Raw genomic sequence first — 25,982 nt, 5'->3', positions numbered from 1 at the left:
AAGAGTGTGTATGTGTTGATGTGCTAAACAAATCCACTCACACACGCACACACACACAAACAGTGGGAGCAGCAATTAAGTCACGGCAAAATGCGCTACGGAAATGTGGAAAAAAAAAACAAAGCGCAGGCACATTTTTGGTGTGCGACGTTTTCGCTTTTATTTTATTATTATTATTATTTTTTTTTTTTTGTGTACGTTTTTCAAGCTTAGCCAGGCTCAAATTTTTCTGTCTGCGTCATGTGGCATTCATTTGCGTTTCGCTTTAGCTAACAACAAAAACAACAACAAAGGCAGCAGAGGCAGCAATAAAGTCTGCGGTTGCTGGCAAGCAAGTTTTAACCTCCGTTAAACAATGAAAATGAAGGCAACATCGTCATTTCCGCTTGACGTGTGAGTGTGGTGGTTGTGTGTGTGTGTGTGTGTGTGCGTGTGCGTGTGTGTAGTGTGTGGTGTGTGCTTGGCGGCGGTCGATGCTTTGCCCCTACGGAGGTGTGGGTGTGGTTGCATGTGTGGGTGTGTGTTTGTGTGGGTGTGTACATTACTGGTAGCAACACTTGCCACTTTGCCACGCTCTCTCATTTCTCCATTATTAGTTAGGTGGGGGGGCCGAGGCATTTTTCAATTTCAGGCACCTGTTGAGCCCCACCTGCTCATCTCTACTGAAACTTCGCAGCTGAAATTGAGTCCGGCGGCACAAATGGTTCTAATTAAACTGAACTCGGCTAATTGATGTTTAACGCGTTGCCAGCAACAACAACAAGCATCGATAAAATGTGCTGACAATGAGCTGCCACAAAAATGTAGCATACTTTTTTGAGCCGCACATAATGAATGTTGCTGATTGTAGTTAGTCTGAGTTGCTCATGCAGATAGACAACAAAATCGAACACAAAACATAAGTTTCGATATGCTACAAAATAAATACACAGATTAGAGGAGACATAAGCAATTTCAGACTTAATACAATCGAATTATTTGCATGAATGCAATGCAATCCGCTTAACGTCCAACTGTGATTCTCTCATCCACTCTGTTCATCGTTCTCTGTCTTTTCCCCATTCCAATAAGCGAGTCTAATCACTACTGATAAGATAAGCGTTTTAGTGACAGACTGAAAGAGCGCAACAAAGCTGAATTATTATCAACAGCAAACAACAAATACGTGGCAGGCAACAATGCAAGAGAGTCAAGCTGTTGGCTCCAGACTGCGGACACTGGCAACACGTTAAATACATAATTGTAGCAGTGCCAGCCATAAATTATCCGCTCAATAAAGCAACTAAACGAAGCATTCTCGAATGCAAAATTGTCTGCAACACGACCTGAAGTCTACTTTGATGGAAATTTATTTTAACAAGAATTCTGTTCTTACAAATGGCATGAAGACTAAATCCAAATTTGTATTCATACTCAAAAATAGATGAAACATAAAAGATCAAAATACTTGTGGTAAGTTCACTTAAGTATTTGGTATTCCACGAAATGTTTTTAGAAATATTTTAGAAAATTTATTCCTATATAATTCCGAGAAAAAACCAATGCTATTATTAATGGTGGCATGGTATGGCTTTTAATTAAAGCTCAAATATAGTATTTATAAATATATAGGCCAAACAATTATTTTGATACACTTTCAAGTTGTGTAAATCTTTGATGGCTCAGCCAATTTGCTAATTGCCAAAGCAGCTCGTTTGGCGAGTGCAGTCGTGTGTTAAAAGCTGGTGTCGCTGCTTCTCTTGTCTCTTTACAGCTGCCCGTCCACAAATTGTTATTAATTTCACACTCAAGCAATTGCTAATTGGCCTAGCCTATTTGAGTTGAGTTCGCATTCCAATTTGGAATCGAGTATCTGAACCGTTTTGTGTCCAGCAGGCCGGCTCAAGGCCGTTCTCAAAGTCGTTCGTTGGCTACTTGCCGTGCCCGCTCTGACGTCAGCAAACCCTCTGGATGGATACACCAGGCTATCGGCTCTAGCTGACTGTCACAGGGGCGACAAGGGGGATTGTCGTGTGCGCCATCAAGCGAAAAAAAAAACGCAATCAAGCGCAAAACTACGCGACGCCTAAGCAAATATTGTCCAATAGCCACTGCGTCACAGGCACATGAAAATTAACAAAGCTAACAATTATTACAAGAGAGAAAGGGAGCGAGAGAGAGAGGGCAGGAGTTTCATTCACATGATCTATAAGCCGGAAATATTTCAGACATCTGTAGTGGTTCTTTATGAAATATAAAAAAAGTGTACCCGTGGATCAGAAAAGGTTTACTCTCTTTTCATCAAATGCCCGGCCAACATTTTTATTATTTACGAAAGTAAGGGAACAAATGTATTATTCGTTTTCTTTTCAGTTTCAATAGAATTTATTTAATTATATATTTTTTTATATGAATAACAAATGCAGGATATCTTTCGGTACAAATGCCTTTAGCACTTTACTTCATTTTGCTAAAGCAAAGTTTTTGTTACGATATGATTTTCTAGCAGTGGCTACACAGCTGCTAATTCAATTTGCGCATGCGATTTTTCAGGGCAAACGCCGAGTTCTATTTTCAAAATCAAAATAATTACAGGAGGCGAAAGAGCGTCGACAAGTTCAGCCACGCCCACAAAACGGAGGCCTGGCCGTCTGACTTGGGACTGCTTGCTTGAGGCACTGTGCGTTTTATTTATAACTTTAATGGCTATAATTTTAGGTCCTGTCGGTTGATTTAATGATGATTATCGTGCTTCGCCAGCGTCGCCAACGTCGTCTTGAATCGCCATCGACGCCGCCGACGCCGCCGACGCCACCGACGCCGCTGACGGCGCTTTGTGTGGTCATTTGCGTCAATTGCGGTTATGGTATGTGAGCCACCAATCAATGAATATGAGAGCCACCCACAGCAAGCATCTCAAACTGCAATCAATGCCGCTCAATAATTTAAATTAGTCGGGTGGCGGCAGCAATCAAAGACTATTTATATAAAATGTGATGCGTTTTGGTTTTATTTTCGGATATTGGTGTTTGCATATTTAATGCACTGCCAAGATTACGTGCACATATGCATGTGTGTGGGTGTGTGAAGCTCACATTAGTTGAATTTCCCGTGGTAAACATTCGACATGCTACGTGTTGGGGCAACACTTGCAAAACTACTTTTCGCAATTGTTTTCCTGGCAACGTTGCCATACAAATTTCATATAAAATGCTTTCTTTTCGATTTTTTTATTTTGTTTTTGTTTCTTTGCCTGCGCTTTGTGCTTGGCTTGCCAAAAACATACAGCAAAACAAGCATGGTGGCCCTGCCTCAGCCCCTGGTCTCCCTAAACTTCCCACAGGTACCGCTAACTGGACATAAACATGTGCAAATCAACATAAATTTCTGTGCTTTCGCCTGTCCGGGACAAACTGGGCGTGCTGGCTAAGGATGTGCGGATGCGGGTCCTGGCTGATGTGTTTGTTTGTTTACTTTGAAGTTTTTGCGCATTACCAAGGAACTGGGACACAGTCATGCAGCCCAGCCGCAGGACTCGACTCGCCCCGCCCCGCCACTCCTGCCCACGGCTCGGACTGCGTTGCGCTGTCAACATGTTTTGAACATATCACTTTTACATATGAAAATTATTTATAACTTTTGACGTTTTGAGTTGTTTTTCAACCGGAACGAGGCAGCAGCAGCAGCAGCAACAGTAAAAAAAAAAGAACTACAAATCAAAAGACAAAATAATAACACAAATAAAGCAGAGGGCGATCTGGACAGAAGGAACTTGAAAAATAAATGAGATAATATGATAACGAGATCAAAAATGTCATGTATGCCGAGGCAAGAATTAAGAAAATTATATTTGAAAAGTTAAAGGCTACTCAAGAAAAAACACCGATAAAATCTTTATAAAAGCTATAATTAAGAATGTTGAGTTAAAAGTTACCCCATGCTAAGGAAGCAATCGAAATTAAATACAACAAAAATGTGTTTTTGGTAATTTATTTAAAAAATGTAATTAAAATTGTATCTGGTCTTTAAATATAGATAAATTCAAGGGCTGATCAAAATTAATCACCATTTGTCTGCTTTAAACAGTTGTGCAAGCTTATTATGCCCTTTACCTATCAATTTGTAATGCCCACTCAGCAAAAAGCAACAAAAAAGGACTGAAATTTAATGATTTCTTTTCGCACCTTGTGCATTTAGCCGCGGCAATAAGTCAGCCAAATGGCAAAATAAAGTGTGGAATAAAAAGGTAAACAAGCGGAATAGATGATTTTTTTTCTTTTGTATATGGTACTAAAGAATTCGAAGGAAATGGGACAGGAAATGAGCAGCAAATGGAGAAAAGCTAACCCAACAAAAAAAAAATAAATAAATAAAGGAGCAGCAACAAAGATAAAAGTGAGAATTCTGAAAACAGGACACGCTGAAAAGGGGAGTAACTAACAATCGTCCACTTTTGGCGTATTTGAGATGATAAGTCAGCTCCAGGCGAGCACTTCTTAGCCATAGCACGTAGTAGCCAAAGAAGATACCCGTCCACCTTGCGCACCCTACCTGAGTGCCTACAGTCTCCTTCTGCCCGTTGCTCGTTGGCACATTATTAATATTATTTTTGGCTGGCACGTAACTCTGACTTTTCATTAAGACAACGCCTGCTCGCTGCCTTTATATACACTTATATATTATATATATATGTATTGAGCATATACATATTTAGACGATCTACGTTGCTGACAACAAGACAAAAAAAAAAACAACAACAAAAACCAGCAACAAGAACAAAATGAAGGAAAGTTTCATTAAAAATGTTGCACTGTAATTTAGCCAGGGCCGAGCAGCAAAACTTTTCCCAGGCAGCAGGCTGAGAAGGCTAAAAATAGCCAGTAAGAGGACCAACTGTTTCTCGGCTTAAACTTTTAAGGCAACTTTATGTGCGTTCGCTTTGACAATAAAACTTTTGCTTTTTTATGCCAGGGCTATAGAGTACCTGGCCAGCTTTCTTATTATTATACGATATTTATGTTATGACTCGGTTTTTATTATGAAATACGAGGCAAGGCTCTTATGCTGTGCATGCATAATGAAAAGTTTTGATTGGACGAGTACAGCATTTGCGTTTGGCTACTTAGTTACTTAATTTCCGCGTGATATTCAAAGCCAAGTGGCTGCTGCTACCCCAATAGGACTTTACGCAGACAAAGCCCAAGCAGGAAGCAGGCTCGAAAGGGGCAAACGAATTTGCTGGCAATTGCAACTGTGTCTGAGGGGCGGCTGAGACTGAGACTGTCAAATGACACAATGCAGTCGGAATCGTGTTGGGGTTAGGATTGGGATCCGGGGGCTCGGCAGGTCGTCACGTCGGTTTCGGGGTCGGGGTCGGGGTTGGGGTTTGACTAGCTGTCAGGCGACCCCCGTTGACAGTTCGCAGACGGCAGCCACTTAAGTACCGAAGAGTGCGCACCTTTGGCAATATTAATAGCAAAGCAAAACAAGAAGGCAAAATGTGCAGCGACTCATTCACTTTCCCTCCTCTCCTAATCCTTCATTCCTGCCCAGACAGCACCGAGTGCATTCACTGCGAGCAGTTGCAACTGGCATGGAGCCGCCACAAGGGCTGCTGTATGCAGTGTGTCTGCCCCTAAACGTTGTGGGGTGCACCCCAAAGTGTTGGCTGGCAAGCGTTTTAAACGCTGTCAAAGTCAAAGGCAACACAAAACATGGCGACGCAAAATTAAGCAACATATATATATATATAATTCTTTTTTGTCTGCGTTAAACTTTTCATAATCTTGCTCCATTTAATTTGCAAGGAAACTCAATTTGAACTATGACCTTAGCAGTTGAAGCGTAAAAGCAGATTCACTGCCTCGACAGGGCTGCTCGGTGAATTAAGTTCCAGACTATTCCTCAACTAAAGACTGTTAGATAACAGTGCAGGTAAGAATTAAAGTAAAATAGTTTTCTGAAATACCTATTTCTTTACTGATCCTTGCTTTAGTTTAATAAAATATATACATATATATATCTCGAATTATGTACAATTATATCCATAAATTAATTGTATATTTCATTTAAACAATGCAGAGCAAAAAACAGAAATATTCTTAAGGAAAAATATAGCTATTTTAAACACTAGACACTTGTGAAATCACAGTGCCTGCAAACAGTTGCTCGTCACAAAAGATTCGCTTAACACGGATCCCCTGGCTGGCGATTTACGGCCCCGCTTTGTTCCAATCCAAGACCCTTCAAGGGGGGTGTAGGGTGTGTTGTGGGTTGTCGGGATTTGTGTGACTGGTTGCCTGGGCAGCGCGGCATTCATTCATGGATGGAAAAAATGTGCGAGAACCTTTTGTTCTGCTGAAACTGGCGGTAAGTTTGCATTGTTGTCATTTCCATATCCCATTTGCCATTCCCACTGACCATTTCTATTTCCGTGCCCTTTCCTGTAGCTGTTTGTAGCTGTTTGTTTATGGTTCAAGTGTTTTGGCACTTGTGTGTTTGTTTTGTTTAGTTTTTTGATTAGAAAACAAGTCCAGGCAAATGAAAGGAAGAGTGTAAAACCCCAATTTTTGTGCATTGCAACAGCGACGCAGTTTCAATAAAAGCAAACACACACAGAGGTGTGTGAATAGGTGGGAGTGTGTGGGCGTGTGTCTTTGTGCGTCTGCCTATTGACAGCATTTTGGGTAGCCCATAAATTATTTGGGAAAATGTCGCGCAAATTGAATTATGAAAGCACCTCCAGCGGCACAAAACTAAATGTGCGGTTGCCATTTCAGTGACCTCATTACGCGCCCCAAAACGTGCCGGACAGGTGCGCTAAAGGTGTGTGTGTGTGTGTGTTTGTGTGTATACGCATAATTCTATGCCAGTCAGTGGATACTTTCACTTTGGCCATCAAGCAAGCAGCAGCAGCAGCGGGTTAAAGACCGAAACCAGCCAGGCAAAACACGCTTGTCGCGTATTCATTTCTCTCAGTTCTCTCTTTCTCTTTCTCTCTTTCTGTTTCACTACGACTGCCCAGTCTGAACATGCCCCCCCGGCGGCACCCCCTGTCTGTTTGCGTAAGTCGTGCAGATAATGGTGCATAGCTTTAGGCGTTCTGGTGCTAAATATATACACAACGACAACAACAACAACAGCAACAAGAACAGCAACGAAAACAGCGCAAACGAGAAAAACGACAAACGGCAAAAAAGGTAGCGATAAGTTGCTATGTACCCACAGTGCCTCATAGCTGTATACGACTGTTGCTATCACATATATATATATATATATTTATCACCTGACAACCAAAGCCTGTGCCTGCAAACTACAGACTGAGTTGTTTGTGTTGGCCTCAGCATGGTCAGACACACACACACACACACACACATACACACAAACATCTACACTCACACACTCACACAGATAACCCGAGCTGTGAGTATGCCCAGCAAGAGCCTCCCAGACAAGCTGTTGCAGCCATTGCCCATTAGTTGGGCCATAATTGTGATGGAAGGCTTTAAAACCTTTTTAAAGGTGCTTCCATAATGAGAATTTAAAGCACAACATAATTGATATTAATTTAAGAATTGCTGCCTATATCTGTGTTGGGAATGCACCAGCAGATTTGTGTATAGTACAAATATCTATTATCTGCCATTCACCTATCAAGAAAACGAACGAAATAAGTAATTTACGCACCTGACTAAACCGTAACCCATCAAGACATTTGTTTGCTTCGATAACTTACCTGTAAAGATAGAAAAACGAAAATCAGTTTAGAAATAGAAATAGAAATACTATTAATGAATGGTATGATATGTTGTGGCTTATATAAAAGCAAATTTGGCATAAGAAAAGCAGAAAAAAATGCAGACATTACGTATACGCAGAATTGACAGCTCAGGTCATGTGCAGGCATCTGCTGGCACATTAATGCAAAAACGAACGACACACAAGGTAAATGATATATATTTATATACATATACTAAATATATATATATATATATAGTTATATGTATGTGGGCAATAAGCCGCGGCGGCAGCTGCTGCGACATAAATCTTATTTAATTGCAAAACCAGCTGTCAATTTTAACTAACGCACAACGCAAGGATAAGAATAAAAAGGACAACGCCAGCAAGCCAACGATAACAATGACAACGACAACGACAACGACAACAAAATCAACCGCGGACAGACTCGTAGCTTGACATTTATTTGCCAGGATTAATCCGAAACCACATTGGAGACGCCGACAATGTGGTTGCGGTTGTGGTTTTCGATTCATTTGGATTCAACTTTCGGTTGATTCAACTTTCGGATTCACTTAAGTTGAAACCTTTTACTGGCCATGGTCAGCACACGTCGTCATACAACGACTCTTTAGTAATATTATCAATTACTATATAATTGTATCCGGCCTTTTAAAATGCGTAAGTTAAGCAATTAGCTGTATTTATGCCATGTTCATGACAAGTTTCCAGTTGCTTTCGTTAATAATCTCTGATTTCTGTGTGAAGAGCTTTATGCCACTCATTTAAGCAACTCTTTTGTCCACAGTACAAAAAGGTAGCTTACAATTTGTTATTGTTAGTCGATTCGATTTCGATTGTTGGGATTGCGAGCGGGCCAATTGCGCAAAAGGTCAATTTAATTTGAACGCTTCGATTGAGACTTGGCCTGATTGGAACCACTGTGGCGTATTCGTAATTCTGACTTATTCTTTTTCAGGCTTTGTGTTACGGCATTAGCCAGATAACTGCCCCAAATCAGCTGCTGCTGCTGAACGTCTCTAGAAGCCTTGATGTTATTTTGTGGTCATGGGTCTCCTATGTGTGTGTGTCTTGGGGCGTAAGTGGTTGCATGTGTGTTGTGTTTATTTGGGCACCTCGACGCTTAGCTCGTTGGTTTGCTTGACTGCTTAGGTGTGGCTGTTTGTTTGCTCAGGCCCCCAGCTAGCTGCTAAAGGCAACAAGTTTGGAAAGCAACAAAGAAAAACAATTCTAGTATTCTCCACTTGGTATTTTCCTATATTTGTGGTCACTCTCTATCTCTGTCACTGTCTAGTGTTTAGCCTACTTGAAGTGGTTAACCGCTGCATTAGCTGATCTCATTTGTCATGTAAATTTTGAAAGGTGTCATGTCCTATAAGTGGTGTGTCCCATTTAGCTTGTTACGATGTCCCTCATAATAACTATCGATAGAAAGAAATAGTGTATAAAAAGAATAATCATCTTGAAATGTTATTAATATTTTGCAGATTTTTTATAGAACTGTGTTTTGTTAATTTTGTACAAGTCGCATGAGCGACACTAGCAATTTAGAAAAACAAGAAAGCAAGAAAACTATGAACGAGGCGAAGTGATGGCTGGAAAATCCGATGATTGATTGAAGGCTGTCCAATTTTCAGAAAGACAACGAATACCTACTCATGAAAAGTGGGTTTTGCGGGGTAGAACTGTTGAGAAAGTTGCAAATAATTTGTGCAGCTCCTTGATAAATGGGTCGAGAAGTTGAACAAGTTTCTTTTTTCAAGCATTGTGAAATTCAAGTATGCAAATTGCATATAAATTCAAATATAAGTGACTGAGTATAAATATTGCAGGGATTTTTTACCCATAGGAATGATGCTGCAGAAAAAATAGAGAACGTTTCGGTCGTTTCTGGTCATATTTTGGGCTTAAAAGGTCAGAGAAGCGTACGAAAAAAAGCACAGCTAAAGTATCTTTTTGCATGGCTACTTTTTTTGTTTTTTTTTTTCACTGGTAAATTATGCATGCAGCTAGGCGCGTGTTAGCCTCATTATGCGCGGCTGCTGCGAAAGCGAGTGCATGTTGCAGGCGGAAGCCTTTAAGTAGGCAGCTTCACAGTGACTCTCCTACCCAACCCCATCACAAGCCTATTCCCAATGCAGCCCAGCCGCCCACTTGTGTAACTCTGTGTGAGACTGAGGCCACTTCAAAATGCACTCTGCATTTTAGTTTCTTCTGTGCGACAGGCTGAAGTGTGCGAGCCTTAACGTAGACTGTAGTTTTGCCCTCACTCTCTGGTTATATTTTCTCTCTTATGTGCTGTCAGCTTAAATAGGCTATAATTTGCATTAGCATGGCTCTGCACTCAGTCACAGTGCTTGCTAAAAATATATAAACACACACACACACACACACACACACACCAGCCTCATTTGCCTGCTCCAGTTTTGACTTCCGCTCAACACATCAGTTGGCATTGAGCCGCTGGTAGCAAATACAAGTACCCAGGGGTACACACATACACACATACATATACACCAAATATACCATATAACTATGTCTATGATTTTTATTGCGTTTGATTTTCATAGCACATGACGCACAACGCCCTGACTCGCAAATTTCCTTCCCATTTCACTGCAAAAATAAAAATAAAAAAAAAAACGAAGAAATATATATATGAAAATGAGAACGAGAAAGAAAAACCATATGCCATTTGTGTGTGCGCACTTGAGCACTGTCAGCGCCTAGATTTTTATCCACGAAACAGTTTTTGGGGCCAACCAATAAATATTTTTTTGTAGATATTCGTCCTTTCGTTTCGGCACTTCTGCTTTTTTTTACAGCAAGCCTGCAGGTTCAAGGACAACAGCAACTGCGCTGTGGATTCACAGGCAATTTTAATATGTATCAGAACTTATATATAGCCTAATCCGCCCTCACTCACTTCTAAATCCATTTTTATTCCCTTTTAATTTCGGTTTGTCTTTTGTATACACATATTAAGCTGTGAATTGTTATTTTTTTTGTTTTGTCTCTGAAGAAATTGTTATATTTTTAAATTTATTTTCTAATATATCTACATACATGTTGCCAATGATAAATATGAAAGTTTGCTGGGAAGTGGAAAAATGAATTTATTTCAATTATGGCTGCGATGTCAGGTCTTTTATTTTTAATTATCTATATTAATATCAAATTGAATGTCGTTTGCTGTTGGCTGACACCATTATTTAATTATACAACTACTGCTTGATTAACCTTCTAAAAATGTCTTTCATCGATTTCCAATACTAATGTTTTGTATAAGTCTTAAAGGTAATTTGTATAAGTTTTAACATATAATAATTGGTTTGAATAACGCCTTCCACATATGTTAATAAAATCAAATTTACCAGCACACAATATGATAATAATAAAAGTAAAACAAAACTAAAAACACTTTTTCGAACTCCCAAACTTATGTAGCTCATTCCAAATAGTTTGGATTTATGCTATTTTTTGTTAAACTTGGCCTCGCACATACCTGTTCAATTTCTGGTCATATTTTGATTATTAAGAGCGTAAATATTCATATAATAGAGATGAAAAGAGAGAGAGAGAGAGAGAGAGAGAGAGAGAGAGGGAGACCATAAATTTATTTTTTATACTTTTACGGAAGGACAGAAAGCGCGGAATGGGGCCGCATTCGATTTCGATTTCGAATTGGAATTGACGCGTGGACGCCTACGCAAAGTTGTTCTTTATGTCGTTTATTTATTTGTTGTTTGCTCATGTTGTTGTCGCCATTTGTTTTTATTTGTGTTTGTGTTTGTGTTTGTGCCGCGACACGTGTGTGACCAATCGACGTGATAAAAGGAAGCATATTAAATACGTGGCTCGCAGCGAGCTCAATTAAATCACAGAGACAAATATGCAAATAAATGCATTTAATTAAATGGAATTGTAAGCTCCGTGTCACTCCATGACCCAATTATAATTAATGGCCGCCAAGGATCGTAAAACTAATTTCGAAATTGCTTTCACTTCAAAAACAAGAACAACAAAACAAAAAAAAACAACAACAAAAAAACGCCCAAAACCAAAAACAACAAAACCCAATTGTAATTAACTGCAAAGCGCAGGAGTTTTACTAAAGAGGGCACTTTTACCCAGTGGAATTCTAAAACTTTAGTAATTGGTCTCTGCTCGACAGCTAATATTTATATTGAACAGAATTTGCATTACTTAAAACTTTGTTCAGGAAATAAGAAATAAAATGAATTTAGATTGGATTTAAATAAATAAGATAAAATCTTAAATTCAAATATAAAATACGGTGTCAGCTTACTTTTCAAACAATGTGCTTTCAGTCAATTTAAATCAATTGAACTTTTATTAAATAACATAAACATAGCTCTTTAAAATGCAGCAGAGTCAATCGAATAGTGTCAATCATAAATTCGTTTGTCAATATGTTTCTGTGCCAAAGTCGACAATATCGAAATGCAAATCAATAAAACAGAAATATATTTGTATATATATATATGTATATATATCAGTACTTGAATAATTGAAATTAAATTTCAATTTAATTGTATGCACTTTAAAATGCATATTAATTTCAAGCTGTGAACTTTAACTGCTTTATTATTGTCTGGCGCTGAGCTCAAAATGTCAGTTCAAACGGCAGGAAGCCACTTTAAGCCTGCGCACCAAAAATACGTTTCAAGCCAAAGCCAAATTAGTGTGCACTAGAGCAGTGGGCAAAAGTATGCTGGGACAAGTCATTTATCAGGCCATAAGTCAGAGGGTTTACAGCTTACTTTGCATGCCAATTACCAGGGGAGTGCCACAGCCCTCAGCCCATAGCCCACAGCCCACAACACAAACCCACCACCCACTTCCAAGATTCTCTAGCCAATAAATAACCCATTATTTATGTGTGAGTGTGTTGCTGCTGATGTTGTTATTATTATTGTTGTCGTTGTTGTTGTTGTTGTTGTTATTGCTGCTGCTTGTGTAATATTTACTCAGCAAATATCTATGTATATATGCAAAAATTCATGCTACTTAGCTAATTTTACGCACACTTTGCGCTAAAACAATGCTACCAAAGACGCTAACAAAAAATAAAGCAGGGTGTGGGCTGTTGTGCTACATGATGAAGTGACTTGAACACAGTCAAATTGTCGCTGTCTCCTTCTATCCTACTCTCTCTCTCCGTCTCTGTCGCTGTCTCCGTCTCTGTCGCTGTCTCCGTCTCTGTCTCTATGCGTCTCGTTTGCTCGCTTTCTGCAGTTCATTCATAAATTTCGCGTCAGCTCACAACTCATTAGGCACGACGTTGTGGCAACTACACACACACACACGCACACACACACAAACATATATGCACACGCGTCTGTGGCCTAAAAGTATGCTATGAGTTGTTGTTGTTGTTATTGTTTTTGTTGTTGTTATTGTCGTTGTTGTTGCCTACCTCGCATTGCATCATCTTTTTGAGGTGGTCGCCTCGTTACTTGTGTGGATCTCTGGCAAATATATCATAAGCAAAAGTCCTTGACGCTTCATTGACTAAAAAATTCTAGCACAAACACACACACACACACAGTAGGAAAGAGAGGGACGTGCTTACTCATACACACACACACACACACATCTGTACACAATTACTCAGCTACATTTATTTGCTCCGAGTTTTCGGATGACTAAGTGAGTTTGCTCTATATATATATATATATTTATACTCTCTATATAAAAATAGAGTCGCACTTCTATGCTTGCTTGGTCTCTTGTGTCTTGCCATTAATACCACACTTAATTGAGTTGATCATAAGCACAGTCTCATCTATATATGCAGACACACACACGCTCAGATGCATCATTAATTTGCTTTATCAACTTTCGCAATCCTTTGCTTGCTACCAAATAAATCCCAGTCTCGCACATTAAAAGCAAAACTAAGCAGCAGTTCAACTGCTCACACTCAGACACACACACACACACACACACATGCATCTGCCACTTTAGTATATATCACTCGATTTCCTAGACTTCTGTGACGCAAGCGCTGCCCAAAAAAAAAAACATAAATAAATAAATAAAGTTGGAGAAAAATTCGGTTGCCTTTGGCTGCTGCTGTCGTCAAACTGGCTGAATGGCCAACCAACACATAAACACACACACACTCACATACACACACACACACACACACACACACACATACACACACACACGCACATACAGTCTCCTACAATTGGCCTGCTCAATGGTTCGACCCCCCAACTCACTCTACAAGCCCCTTTGCCCGTTCCTTGTTCGTCTTGTGCTTACGCTAATGTAAATATTTTCTCTCGGCTTCGTTGTCGCCGTCGCCGTCGCCGTCGCCATAATTATATATGCAAGCGGCCGGGCGCCTGTGTGTATGCTTTAAAATCTGTCAGGCGGATGCTGCCATTCTGATGATGTCATTGTTTATTGATTTGGGTTTGCTAGTGTGAGCGCATGTGTGTGCCTGTGTGTGTGTGTGTGTTCGTGTGCATGACTGAGTGTACCATCAGCCTAATTTCTGCACGTTGTCTGTTTATTTTTGGCGCTGCGTTGACTCGAAAGGCTAATTTTTCTGTCAAACCAAACAAAAAACAATTACGGTAAAAATAACTACCGAAAATTGTAGGGAATACACTGTTTTTGCATAGAATTTAAGTGTGTTGCTGCTGCTGGAGTATAAAGCAGCATGCTTCTAGTTAATCTACAATAATATTATTGAATAACCCTTGAAAACATACCATAATTTACAAAATTGTGTAACAATTATGCTTTTAATCCTAAATAGTATACATTTTTCTAAAGGTTTATCTACAAATCCAATATTTTTAACTCTCCCGAATATTCACCGACAACTTTTGCAGGGTATCTGAAGATTGTTAATTCGTAACATTTCCACTCGTTCATTAACGAATTTGCTAGCCTGACGCGTCATCACATCGCATTCTATCGCATACACACACACACACACACATACACATACACGCACAGACACACACACACGTATGGTGGGACGTGTGACGTGGGCGATGCCGTCGCTTACAGTTCATTTACTTTCAGCTCAGTGCAAACGCCCCGCATTTGCTTATGCAAATTGAGTTGCGGCTAATTAGTTGGTACTGCCACAGGGCAAAAAGTCGGCAGGACATGCCGACACTGACAGGACACTATGCTAGCAGCAAACACTAACTATAGCCAAGAAAAGAACATTTTGTCATCTGGGTGGGCACCCGAAAATTCAGCCTTGGAGTAATAGGAAACCTTGACAAAAAACAAAAAAGGAACCATTTCATGTCCAACTACTGAGCAAATGTCAAATGTGTCCCTTTTCATTTTGGGTAGCGCACATAACAGCAATAAAAGCAACGTATAGACGCAAAAAAAAAATAAATAAAATAAAAATAAAAAGTGTACATGTATTGAAATTAAGAAAAGAGAAAAATAATTTTTGTGGGTCATGGGGCTGCAAAGGACAGACCCAAAAATAAAATGCCATTGCTTAAATATATACGCAAATAAATGCTTGAGTATATATATACGAGTACAGTTCGATTGAACTAAGCAATAATATATAAGTAAATTATTTGATGGAATTCTTTTACGATATTATTTCCATGACTACAACTGAGGTCTTCAAGAATGCATTGAGAACTTTAACTTGCAAGTTACTCGAGTATGCTGCCTCATAGTTATGGCGATTTTCTTTTGCATTTCGTATTCATTTAGACTCTTTTCATTTTATATCATAAAATGTATAACTTTAATTTGAATTTTATGTTAAATTTCCAAATTTGAATTGCATGTTAACATTTGTTGAGTTTTAACCAGTTTATTGCAGTTTCAGATGCGATTGTGAATGTGGGTTTTGTAAACACACTGAATTGCCTTAAATTATTGATTGTATTTCATATAGTTTTAAGTCAACTTTTCGTATTATTTAAATGCAATATACTTGTAATTTATCAATAAAAATTCATTTGCCCCGCCTTTGCATATCAATGTTCGAATCTTGAGAAACAAACACACTCACTCTCTTTTTGACTCTCACAGACAAACAGGCACACATTTTTAAGGGCTCAGGAAACTATTTGAATCAGAAGGCCTGCAGACAGCCTGTCGTCGATGTCCTGTTCTCGTCACCGACTTAAGAAATTTTCCACAGTTCGCAGACAGCGCGGCTGCAGCAGCCCACGCACATGACAGGACACCGCTGACGTATCCCACACTCGCACACACAAACGCACACTCATTGATACACACAGAGGAAACGAACGAGACAGAGCGAGATAGACAGAGACAGAGTGAGAGAGAGAGTGGACTCCAATAACGTTCCAACTAATTTGCGTAATATTTAACAGACAGTCGAAGAAGAAGGCGCGTCCCAGATGTAAAGTAGTTGTGTGTTCTCGCCGAGTGGCCACTCGAAGTTGTTACTCGAATTACAAATTAAATCAACAAAAGTGAAAACCAAAGGCGTGAGCACAGCAAGGACTTCACCGCCCGCGCAGCGAGGACATGTCAAACTGCGGCTATATAAATGAGTGTTGTGTCCGTCGAAGCGGCAGCTGATGGTCGCCGGCAGGCACCCCCTGGGGTGTTGTTACTAAATTAGTGGGAAAAACACACATACATCAAGGATCATAAATTGTGTATGTGTGTGTGTGCGTGTGTGTGGTGAGTGTGTAAGTGAGTATAAGTGGTGTAGTGATATAAAAAAGCGTTCATCACACAAATGCCGCACAGTTTTTTCCATGGAAAAAATGATAATGCGGCAATGAGGAAGCTGTTTGCTAGCCACTGTGTTGCAGGCACTTTCCCACAAAGACACACACACACACACACTCACACAAGCACACACAAACACACATGCACATGCAGGACATGGTCAGTGGCAGAAGTCCTGCAGCCACAGTTCACACCGCAACGGCGTCGCCGGCGGCAAATGCCGCGCTGCATCAGCAAATGTGTCCCTATCTGTGTGGGCATGCGAATGCGTACGGATATGCACTCAGAAAAAAAATATTCACTAAAATGTTTTCTATTTCGTGCTCTTTTTTTATAGAAATGATTCCGAACGAATACCAAAAATATTTGAACAGTTAAAATACTTGGCTCTAATGATCAACCCCAAATTTATTGAATGTACTCAATTCTAGAGCATTTGTTTTTTTGAGTGTGCGATCAATTTCAATGTAAACACTTGAAATAGCAATTGTAATTTGCCCAACTACTGCAGAAAGTGTGAAACAACAATGTTCGATGACAGTTGATGACGTTATTGCGTTGTCAATAGGCCAGCAGCACACACATGTTGCTTGACGCACAAGCACAAACACACAGACACACACACGCACACACAAACGCACACACACCTCACACACACACACACACACACACACACAAATGCAAGCACACACACAGGCAAGCAGAGGAAATATGGGCCGGTGTGCTGTCGAAGTTTTCCCTTAACGCCGCCACCGAATCGGCTATTGTGCGTACAATACACACAAGAAATTTCCATTGAAAAGCGTGGGTGACAATTGGCACAGCAACAGCAACAACAACAACAATAACAAAAACAAATGCGTTAACAATACGAAAAAAAAAAGAAGAAACTACGCAAACATGCGCTTAAAATGAAAATTCATTGATTGTCTTGATTGAATTTGCGTTTCACCATAACAAACCAAAAGTTCCTGGTTCCCTCTGCCTTCGACATCAGAAAATGCCATTTGAATAAAGCTTATAGCCATTTACTTTATTTCATCAGATTCAAATTTAAGCAGATATCGGAATAAAAGTGTCTGCCATATCTGAATGAGTATTAATAAAAGTTGTAATCAAATTTGATTGTGTAATAGATTTACGAGTGCTGTAAATTCTTATTGCCTTTAACAGGCAGATCAAAACGTTTACTTTGTATTACATTTAACTGAGCTAATTATAAGCCACACTTACTAAATTTTATATTATTGTGTATGTAGAATAATTTTAATAAATTAGAACAAGAAAAAACGTATTTTTAGAAAAATCAAACATAATTAATCTTATTGAATTGGAAAAATGGAAATAATTAAAATTTAATAAAATAATATAATTTAACGAATTTTTGAAAAATATATTTTATATTAGCATTCTTAATTCGTTCTGAGCTCATAAGACTTCAAATATATTAAATATATTTATTTTTCGTAGCAAGAAAACATAATTTTATATAACTTTTTAATGGCAAATCTGGAAGTATAACAAGTTGAAAAACTTCTAAGCGAAACTGTTGCTCAATTAATTATAAATGCATCAGTGCGCTGAACGATGAGAACAATTTTGCCAAGATTTGGCTCAAGATGACATAAGAATGTTTTTGTGAGTGTGTCTGAGAGTGTCACAATGGCCATAAAATTTATGTCATTAAACTTGAAAGTGATAATTAAAAATTAAAATTGATTACATGGGGAGCAGAGTCGGCCTGGTAACTAGTTTTAGACCCCACACCAGTTAACTTGGCGACCATCAAAAGTGGCTGTAAAGTAATTTAGCAAAAGGCGACAACGCCAGCAAAATGATTAACCGCCAGCGGAATGTCGCAAAGTTGCCAGACCTTGTCAAAAGTTCCACAGAGGAGAGCAATGAAAACTCGTGAAAATTGTCCACAGACAATGCGACTAATTTGCTAAATGCAATGGCCAAAAAGTTGGCCGTTTGTGTTTTCTAAATATAGACGAAAAACAGCCGTTGCCAATTAAAAGCGAACATTTGTAAAATATATATATATCTGTAGATATTCTCGCGATTCGATCCACACAAGAAACTTTGTCCGTGCACATCGACCATCTTGTTTACAAATGATTTAGTGACAATCTATTAAATGATGGCTGATTCTTGATTGATGAGATGACGGCGCTAGCTGGCTTCTGACCGGGCTAAAAGGATTAAATTCCAAGCGACGCCAACGCATTGCACCAACACCTCACACACATACACTCATCGAACATCCACAAGTCTTTGAACTATGAATTATGCAATGCGACATACATATACATCCATACATATATATATATATATATATTCGTGTATATATGTGTGCACTACAGCAACAGAAAGGGGGCCAAATGAAAACAAAGATATAAATTTTGGCATAAAAATAGAGCGCTAATGGAGCGATTAGCGTCTGCCCTTGGGGACTCCACTAATGGGGTGGGCCCGACCCAAAATAAAAATAAGTCATAAAACCTAATAACTGAATCAAGTGAATTGTAACCGAAATATAGTCGAAACATATATATGTATGTACGTTAGGGGTTAAAAGCTAACCGACTAACCCAAGAACTACAATTGCCAGCGAACAAATAGTCAGGCAACGTATAAAATTAGCTACATACAATTCTAGTAACATGGTTTGGGTGCTTATAATTAGGAAAAACGCCAGGGACCACAATATTTATATTATATTGTTGTTCTTCACGGTTGGGATTTGAAGCTAAATTAGGATATAGGATTGTTTTATTATATTAAGGGTAGAAAAGTAGCAGAAGTATATTTATTTGGGTCAAGCAGATCAGCTCAGATCTCGAGCTAAGACTGAGGCTCTTCCAAAAATATGGACTCTGCTGTAAAAGCTTATCGTGTAACTTTTTACTTGTGGACAGCTGATTATGAAATTGATACTTAATTGTTATGAATACTGTATATAGCATTATGGCTTATCAAAATCACTCACCGATTTGTGGCACATCATATTGCCGCTGGCCGCGCTGACTGCGCAGCATCAGTTGGCTGGCAATGCTGTGGGTAACTGGAGGCGCCGCATAGCCTCCCAGAGAGCCACCAGCATTGCCCGATCTCTTGTGATTGGGATGCGTCAACTGCTGATCCGAATCCTTTTTGTTCTGTTCCTGCTGTGACGATTTCTGCGACAACTGTTGCTGCTCTGCTTTGCCAACAACAGTTCCTGCTGCTGCTGCTGCTGCTGCAGCTGCAGATGATTCTTTAGCTTGCTGCTGCTGCTGGTGATTTGCTACATTGTCGCCATTTTCATCCTGTATGGATTTTTCAATCTTGGCCGAGCTTGAGCTGCCGGAACGTGCGGATGCCTTCAGGTGCTTGCTGGCGGTGGCTTCGGAATTGGCCAGAGCCAATTTGCCGCGTTGCTGTTTAAAATGTTGGCCAAAAATGTTGCGCTGAAGTGTCGGTTGTTGTTGTTGTTGTTGCTTCGGTGTCTGTGAACGCTTTCTGGCCCACTTTTGCTGCATGCGTATGTTGTAGTTGCCCATGGGTACATGTACCTTGGGATTCGATTTGGCTGGCTGCTCCTGATGCTCGAAGAGCTGTTGCAGAGTCTCCGGTGCACCGAGTTCGAGCTGCTCCAGTGTGCGATAGGGATTCTCTGGCAGCTGCATTGCAGCATCCTCTTCCAGGCCATGATACTGATAGGCATCCAGCTCGCGCAACAGCTCATCCTCGCCCACATGCGTGTCCTCTGGATTAGACTCCAGCTCGGAGAAATCATCAAAGTCACCAAAGCCATGCAGTGGCTCATACAATGTCTCACTGTCCAGCTCATGCGGTTCCGGTGGCTGCACCTCACGTCCATAATCATATTTGACTGGACGACGTCCAAACTCACGCAACTCCTCGTAATCCTGGGCATTGGCAGCCAGCGGTGGCGGTGGCGGTTGCTTGTGTACGCTGCCAAACATAAAGCCTCTGGCGGCCTGCTGCAACAGCGCCGGATAATCACCGACATCGAGATCCTCGCTGGGCTGCATTTGTACGCGTCCCGCAATGATTGGCCTGCCATGATGTCCGGGCGGCGCATCGGGACTCTCGGCCGTCTGCTTGGCCAGACCGAGCAGCATTAGACGCTCTCGCTCCAGTTGCGCCATGTCCGCAATCTCCTTATTCAAGCGGCCCGTAGTCGCATCGAAAGCAGCCGCTGCCGCCGAACGATGTGAGTCCGACATGGATCGATGACCATGACCAGACCCACCGCCAGGTGGCGCTCCGCCTCCGGTATGTTGATGAAGCAGCTGCTGCTGCTGTTGCGGCTGCCAGCCGCCCGAGGCGCCACTGACCATTGGCGAGCCCGAGTTGGAGGCTAAGCTCGCTGCTGATCCCGAATTGGAGATCGGTGACTTCTCGCTGTTGCCGCTCAAATGGAGTGCATAGAGGCCGCCATTGATGAGCAACACGCAGACGAGCGTCTGTGCGAGCGAGAAGAACATTTTCTTTTTGTTGCTTTGGCGCAGTTTATCAATTAGACGGCTTATGTTGGCGGCTAGTCTGTGTGCACCTAACAGAGCCAAAGAGTACGACTGCGACTGCGAGTGGGTTAAGGGACAGACAGAGAGACAGAGAGAGCGAGAGAGAGAGAGAGTGTGTGTGTGTGTGTGTGTGTGTCTGTGGGAGTTGTTGTGTGTGTTTAGTCGAGTCTTTCTTGTTTTCACTTGCAGTTTTATTTTGTTTTTGTGTTTTTTTTTTTTGCGTTTGGTTTTATGTGTGCTTAGCGCTTGTAAGTCTTCATACTCGCTGCACAACACTGTGCGCAACTGTAGCGCCTGTCACTGCACAACACTGGCTTTGGTGAAGTTGCCTTTAGACAAAATCAATAATCAATTGTCTACTTTCCTCAACTGAAGTGTCTGGCCGTGTATTGTTTGTTTGAACTTTGTTGGCCTTTGTCGAGGGAGTTGCACCAGACAGACACACTCGCGACACCGACTCTAACACTAGTTGCTGCCTATCTAATCTATATATATATACACACACTTATACACTCCTATGCACATATGTATGTATGAAGTATATATAGATATATATATATATATATATGAAAATCTTTGCCGTCGGCACTTTGGCTTTACTTTACGGTTACTCTCTCCACTTGCTGCTGCTGCTGCTGCTGCTGCTGGCACGGAAGTCGCTTGCGGCTGCCTAAAAATCGTTGCTTTGACCGCTTGCTGTGTTTATAGCTTCCCGTTGGGTTCTGGATTCTGGATTCTGTCGCGCTCGCTTGCCAAATTGGATGTTTAATGCTCTTCTAGATAGAATAGCGGCATGCAGCTAGTCTAAGGCTAGAGAACAATTTGAACGCACGGCACTTGGGTTTTCTTTTCGAACTTTACTCCGTATTTTCTACTATTTCTTTTCGCTGTTTCTTCACTGTGATTTTAATTCTTTTTGTTTTGTTTTTTTTTTAGAAAAAATTCAAAGAAATCTTGTATTGTGTATAATTTGTATATTTGGTTTATAGTTATAACAATATTTGTATTTGTTTTTTTTATTTTTATTGTTGTATATATATTTTTATTTTTATATATTTTTTTGTTTTATTGAAGGAACTTGTTAGCACTTTTTTGCTTAGCGCTCAGCTGCGGCACTTCTGTTTTAGTTTTATGTATATTTTATTTAAATTTTTTATATTTGTTTCACAAATTTTGCACGACTTTTGCTGTTTAGTTTATTTTTTATGCTTTGAAAATTTTTCGAAAATTTTTAAGAAATATTTTTTTTGGTAATATATTTTTATTTTTATTTATTTTGGTAGGGGGGAAATAAGTTTGCACTTTAAAAACTTGTATTTAATTCACGAATTTCACTTGATTGCTTGTTGTTGTTGTTATTATACTTGTGTTTTGTTGTTGTTATTGTTATTGTTGTTGTTGTTTTTGTTATTGTTGAATGTATTTTTGGTGTGTGGAGTCTTTTTATTTGGTGTGAATAACTTTAGCTAGTGTGTCTCTTTTCAGTGTTCCGCACGTATGAACCGACGAGCAAGGACTCGTCGTATCGTCTCAGCAGGTTTTGCCTGTTTGTCTGCCTTTTGGCTTGGGCCGCCTGACGCGGTCGCTGCCGCTGTCGCTGCTGCTGCTGCTGCTGCTGTTGCTGTTGCCGTCACAGGCTGCGACGTCGACGCTGCTCTTCTCAAGGCGTTTCGTATTTCAACTTTATAGCTGTGCCGCCTGACTTCATGTGTCTATGTGTGTGTGTGTGTGTGTGTCTGTGTGTGTGTGTGTGTGAGTTTTGTGTCGTTTCTAGTCGTCGTGCGAGGTTCGTTGTGCATTCGTTTCGGGACAATTCGCTGCTAGTTGTTGTTGTTGTTGTTGTTGTTGTCGCCCGTGCCTCGAATTTCACTTGTATCGTCCTGGCCGCTGGCTGCTGCGTCCTGCTACTGCTTCTGGCTGTTGCTGCTGCTGCTACGGCTGCTGCTGCTGCTGCTGCGACTGCTGCTTCCTGTGCGCTTATACTCAGTCAACGGGCAACGAGCACGAAACGACATTTACGTTTGTTCGCTCAATACTGAGCAGGCCGCACGCTCAACCACTTGTTTTCAAGCCAAAGCCAAAGCTGAAGCTGCAGCCGAATCCCAAAGCCGAGACCACAACCGAACACCGATGCCAATAAGCCGAAGTCTCAGCAGTCAGCGTCGCTGCGTCATGTGTAGAGTTTTCACCAGACCATCTGAGAGCAATGGAACACTGGACAGAGAGAGAGCCCGACCCCAAGAGGGGACAAACCAGAGAGAGAGACAGAGTGAGAGATAGCGTTGGAGAGCGAGATAGTAAAAGACAGAGAGAGAAAGAGAGAGAGAGAGAGAGAGAGCGAGAGAGAGAACACGCACACAGACACAGTTCGCCTATTTTGCCGGCATCTCTCATCTGATGTCCCTTTTATTTCCCCTATTTCTTCGAATTTTCGCACTGGCTGGTTCCCAATGTTAATAGGATTTTCCTATTAGCAGCAGCGAAGTGTGCTTTTTCTGCTTTATCCATTTCCCATTGTTCACTGTCAACAACAGTCCGGTGACCAGATTTCATGGTTTACTGCAAAATTGATTTAGCTTGGTTAAACCACAAATTGATGTTATTAAATAGATAATTAACTGACCAGGCACATGTCAAGGGAAAGTCCTGCCAAAATTAGTAATTGACGCAATATGTGTGAAAGAGCAGCAAGTAATTGACGCCATTCTCTATAGAATATTGCATGACTGTTTAAGGGAATTTCACAATATTTAGTAAACTGAAGCGAACGATAGAAAAAACCCTGCGAATCACAAATAAGGTTTATTTTCTGAATAAGACAACTGATTTATTGCACCAGCGTGTTTTTTATACAACAGCTCAAGTTGTTGAAGAGGAAACTATATCATACTAAAAGTAATCTCACTTTTCTCTTAACAGCACAAAATTTAAGTGAATGAATGCTATAAATAAGATGTAATATCAATAAGAATCGCTAGGGAATATCTGGTCATAAGCCCTGTCCACAAATCAATTCGATTCATCATCCTGAAATGCATCTTGCACATCCGAGAAACTTCTGTCATTCTAGTTATACAAGCACCTTGTTACCCCTTGTTGCATGCCCCTCTTTCGAACAATCGACTTCGAACAACGATGACGCCCACACATTTGCGAGAGTTGTAAAAAGCAAAACAAGACAACAGCAAAATTACATGAATTGCAGGCAACTACGAAATGGAAACCCGAATGGAAGCAATGGCGAGTCAAGCATACCATGAATGAAGGAGAAACTACGATTATATTCATAGTTATACTCGTACTTATACTATGCAAAAGGATCATCGTCATCGACGGCTGCTGCTGCTACTGCTGCTGTTGCTGCTTCTTCTTGTGCTGCTGCTGCTGCTGCTGCTGCTGCTGGTTCCGTTTCTGTTAGTGATTTCGCATGTGTATGTGTGTGTGTGTGTGTGTGCCTCTTCTGAAATTCATCATCGGAGGGTGGGTTCGGGTTTTGGGGCAGGTGCCTGTGCCTGTGCCATGGCTAGTTTTGTTTGGTCCGCAACTGTTGTCGTCACGATGTCTGTGGCTTTTACGTTTTACGAGCGAGCAGAACAAATTATAATATAGTTTTAATGCCAGATGAAATTCAGCTAGCATCGCACAATGTGAATGAGCAGGTTTTTTTTGAAGCTATTGTAGTTTGATTGTTTTCGGTGCCTTCACATTGCAATAGTATTTTTGTAGAGTTTCAAAATTTCCGTAAGGCTACCAAACAAAATATATAGAAGATACATTATTTTTTATTATAAGAACAGGTAAATATAAAAATATTGAATTGAATAAATATCTACTGTACAAAAAATATTATTAAAAAAAGTGCAGACAATTAAAAATCAAATATATTTCGTGCTTCTCTTATTGGTATTCAAATTTATACGAGCATAATATATACAACACTAATGTTGAAATATATATAGAAGCACTTTGTGTTTGAACCCATACCATTATAGCCATATAGACCCCCATGGATAAAAAGCCGGCTTTAATACACAATTTGTTGCACAAAACTCTACACATTCAAGAAATTCTACAAGCAAACAGCTGAGCGAGCTGAGCAGCGCCGTTGTTTTCCATTCCCATACCCAGTGTCTCTTGTATCGTGTGCCCAGTAGCAGCTTATAAGCTGTCCTACCACAAGCGAAATGCATTGGCTGGGCCAAGGCAGGCAGGCAGGCTGGCAGGCAGGCAGTTTGGCAAGGGGAGGGGGCCGGACGCGGGATGGAGGGAGTGGCAGTAGGGAGACAACAACAGATGATTCTGTTTGGCGCCGGCGCACTTAACAACTGACGGCGACTACGTCAACAACAAAAAATCGAAGTTACGAGTTTCATTGAGCAAACAGCGCCCCAAACAGTTGGGGAAATCATCATCAAGTATACGGCGTGGAGACCTTACCGCCTGACTGGCGGCGACGTCGGTGGCTCTTTTGCGCTCTTTTCAATGAGCATCGACGACGACAACGGCAACGACGACAAGTAGGACTTACGACGGGCAAGACGAGGCAGTGGGTGCGCCGCAGTCACACGATGATGACGCCTACGCAAATTTGTGACGTAAGCAACAGCACGATGTAAGGGTACGAAGCGCTGCTTGTGTGTGTGTATCTGTGTGTATTTGTGCTGCTGCTGCATGGTTCTATTGTCTCTGGCTTTGACACCTTTGCTGGCCACTCATTTGAACATTTGGGCTCGTCGCATGTACAGCGCAACATTTTCCGACTTTCCACCGAATTTATCGATAAGAGCATTTTACCTGCGATCTAAAAATCTATAATATTTATAATGATTTATACCTTATAACCAGATTTCAATTATGAATATACAAATATAAAATTAAATTATATATTGTCCATAAGATTTGCTATAATTTCAAGTAAAAATGTTTGAAAGCACATGTCTTTAGTAAACTTTTTATTTTCAGAGCAAGTAAAGATTA

General features: G+C 40.5%; 1 protein-coding gene and 1 long non-coding RNA gene across 4 annotated transcripts in view; one reads left to right on the top strand and one right to left on the bottom strand.

The window, feature by feature from the left end:
* The window catches only part of LOC6560050, a 33,973-nt gene extending 12,872 nt beyond the window's left edge, over positions 1-21,101 (bottom strand). The window contains exon 1 of the mRNA XM_001985821.3: positions 19,463-21,101. Within this exon, the coding sequence (XP_001985857.1) occupies positions 19,463-20,966 (1,504 nt within the window). The 5' untranslated portion in view covers positions 20,967-21,101. The remainder of the gene's footprint in view (positions 1-19,462) is intronic.
* LOC116805028 lies at positions 5,737-24,320 on the top strand. Of its 3 annotated transcripts, none has more exons than XR_006246913.1 (3): positions 5,737-5,913; positions 6,061-6,348; positions 23,925-24,320. It is a non-coding gene; the product is annotated as an uncharacterized LOC116805028 (long non-coding RNA). The 3 variants fall into 3 exon arrangements; XR_006246912.1 differs by lacking the exon at positions 23,925-24,320 and adding an exon at positions 9,225-9,549 and having other exon boundaries at positions 6,113-6,348; XR_004364982.1 differs by lacking the exon at positions 23,925-24,320 and adding an exon at positions 9,225-9,549.
* Positions 24,321-25,982: the final 1,662 nt, after the last annotated feature.

This window comes from Drosophila grimshawi, unplaced genomic scaffold (genome assembly GCF_018153295.1).
Source record: "Drosophila grimshawi isolate 15287-2541.00 unplaced genomic scaffold, ASM1815329v1 contig_1367, whole genome shotgun sequence".
In the NCBI taxonomy this organism is placed as follows: domain Eukaryota; kingdom Metazoa; phylum Arthropoda; class Insecta; order Diptera; family Drosophilidae; genus Drosophila; species Drosophila grimshawi.
The sequence above is the reverse complement of the archived record's forward strand: the minus strand, read 5'-3'. Positions and strand labels throughout refer to the sequence as shown.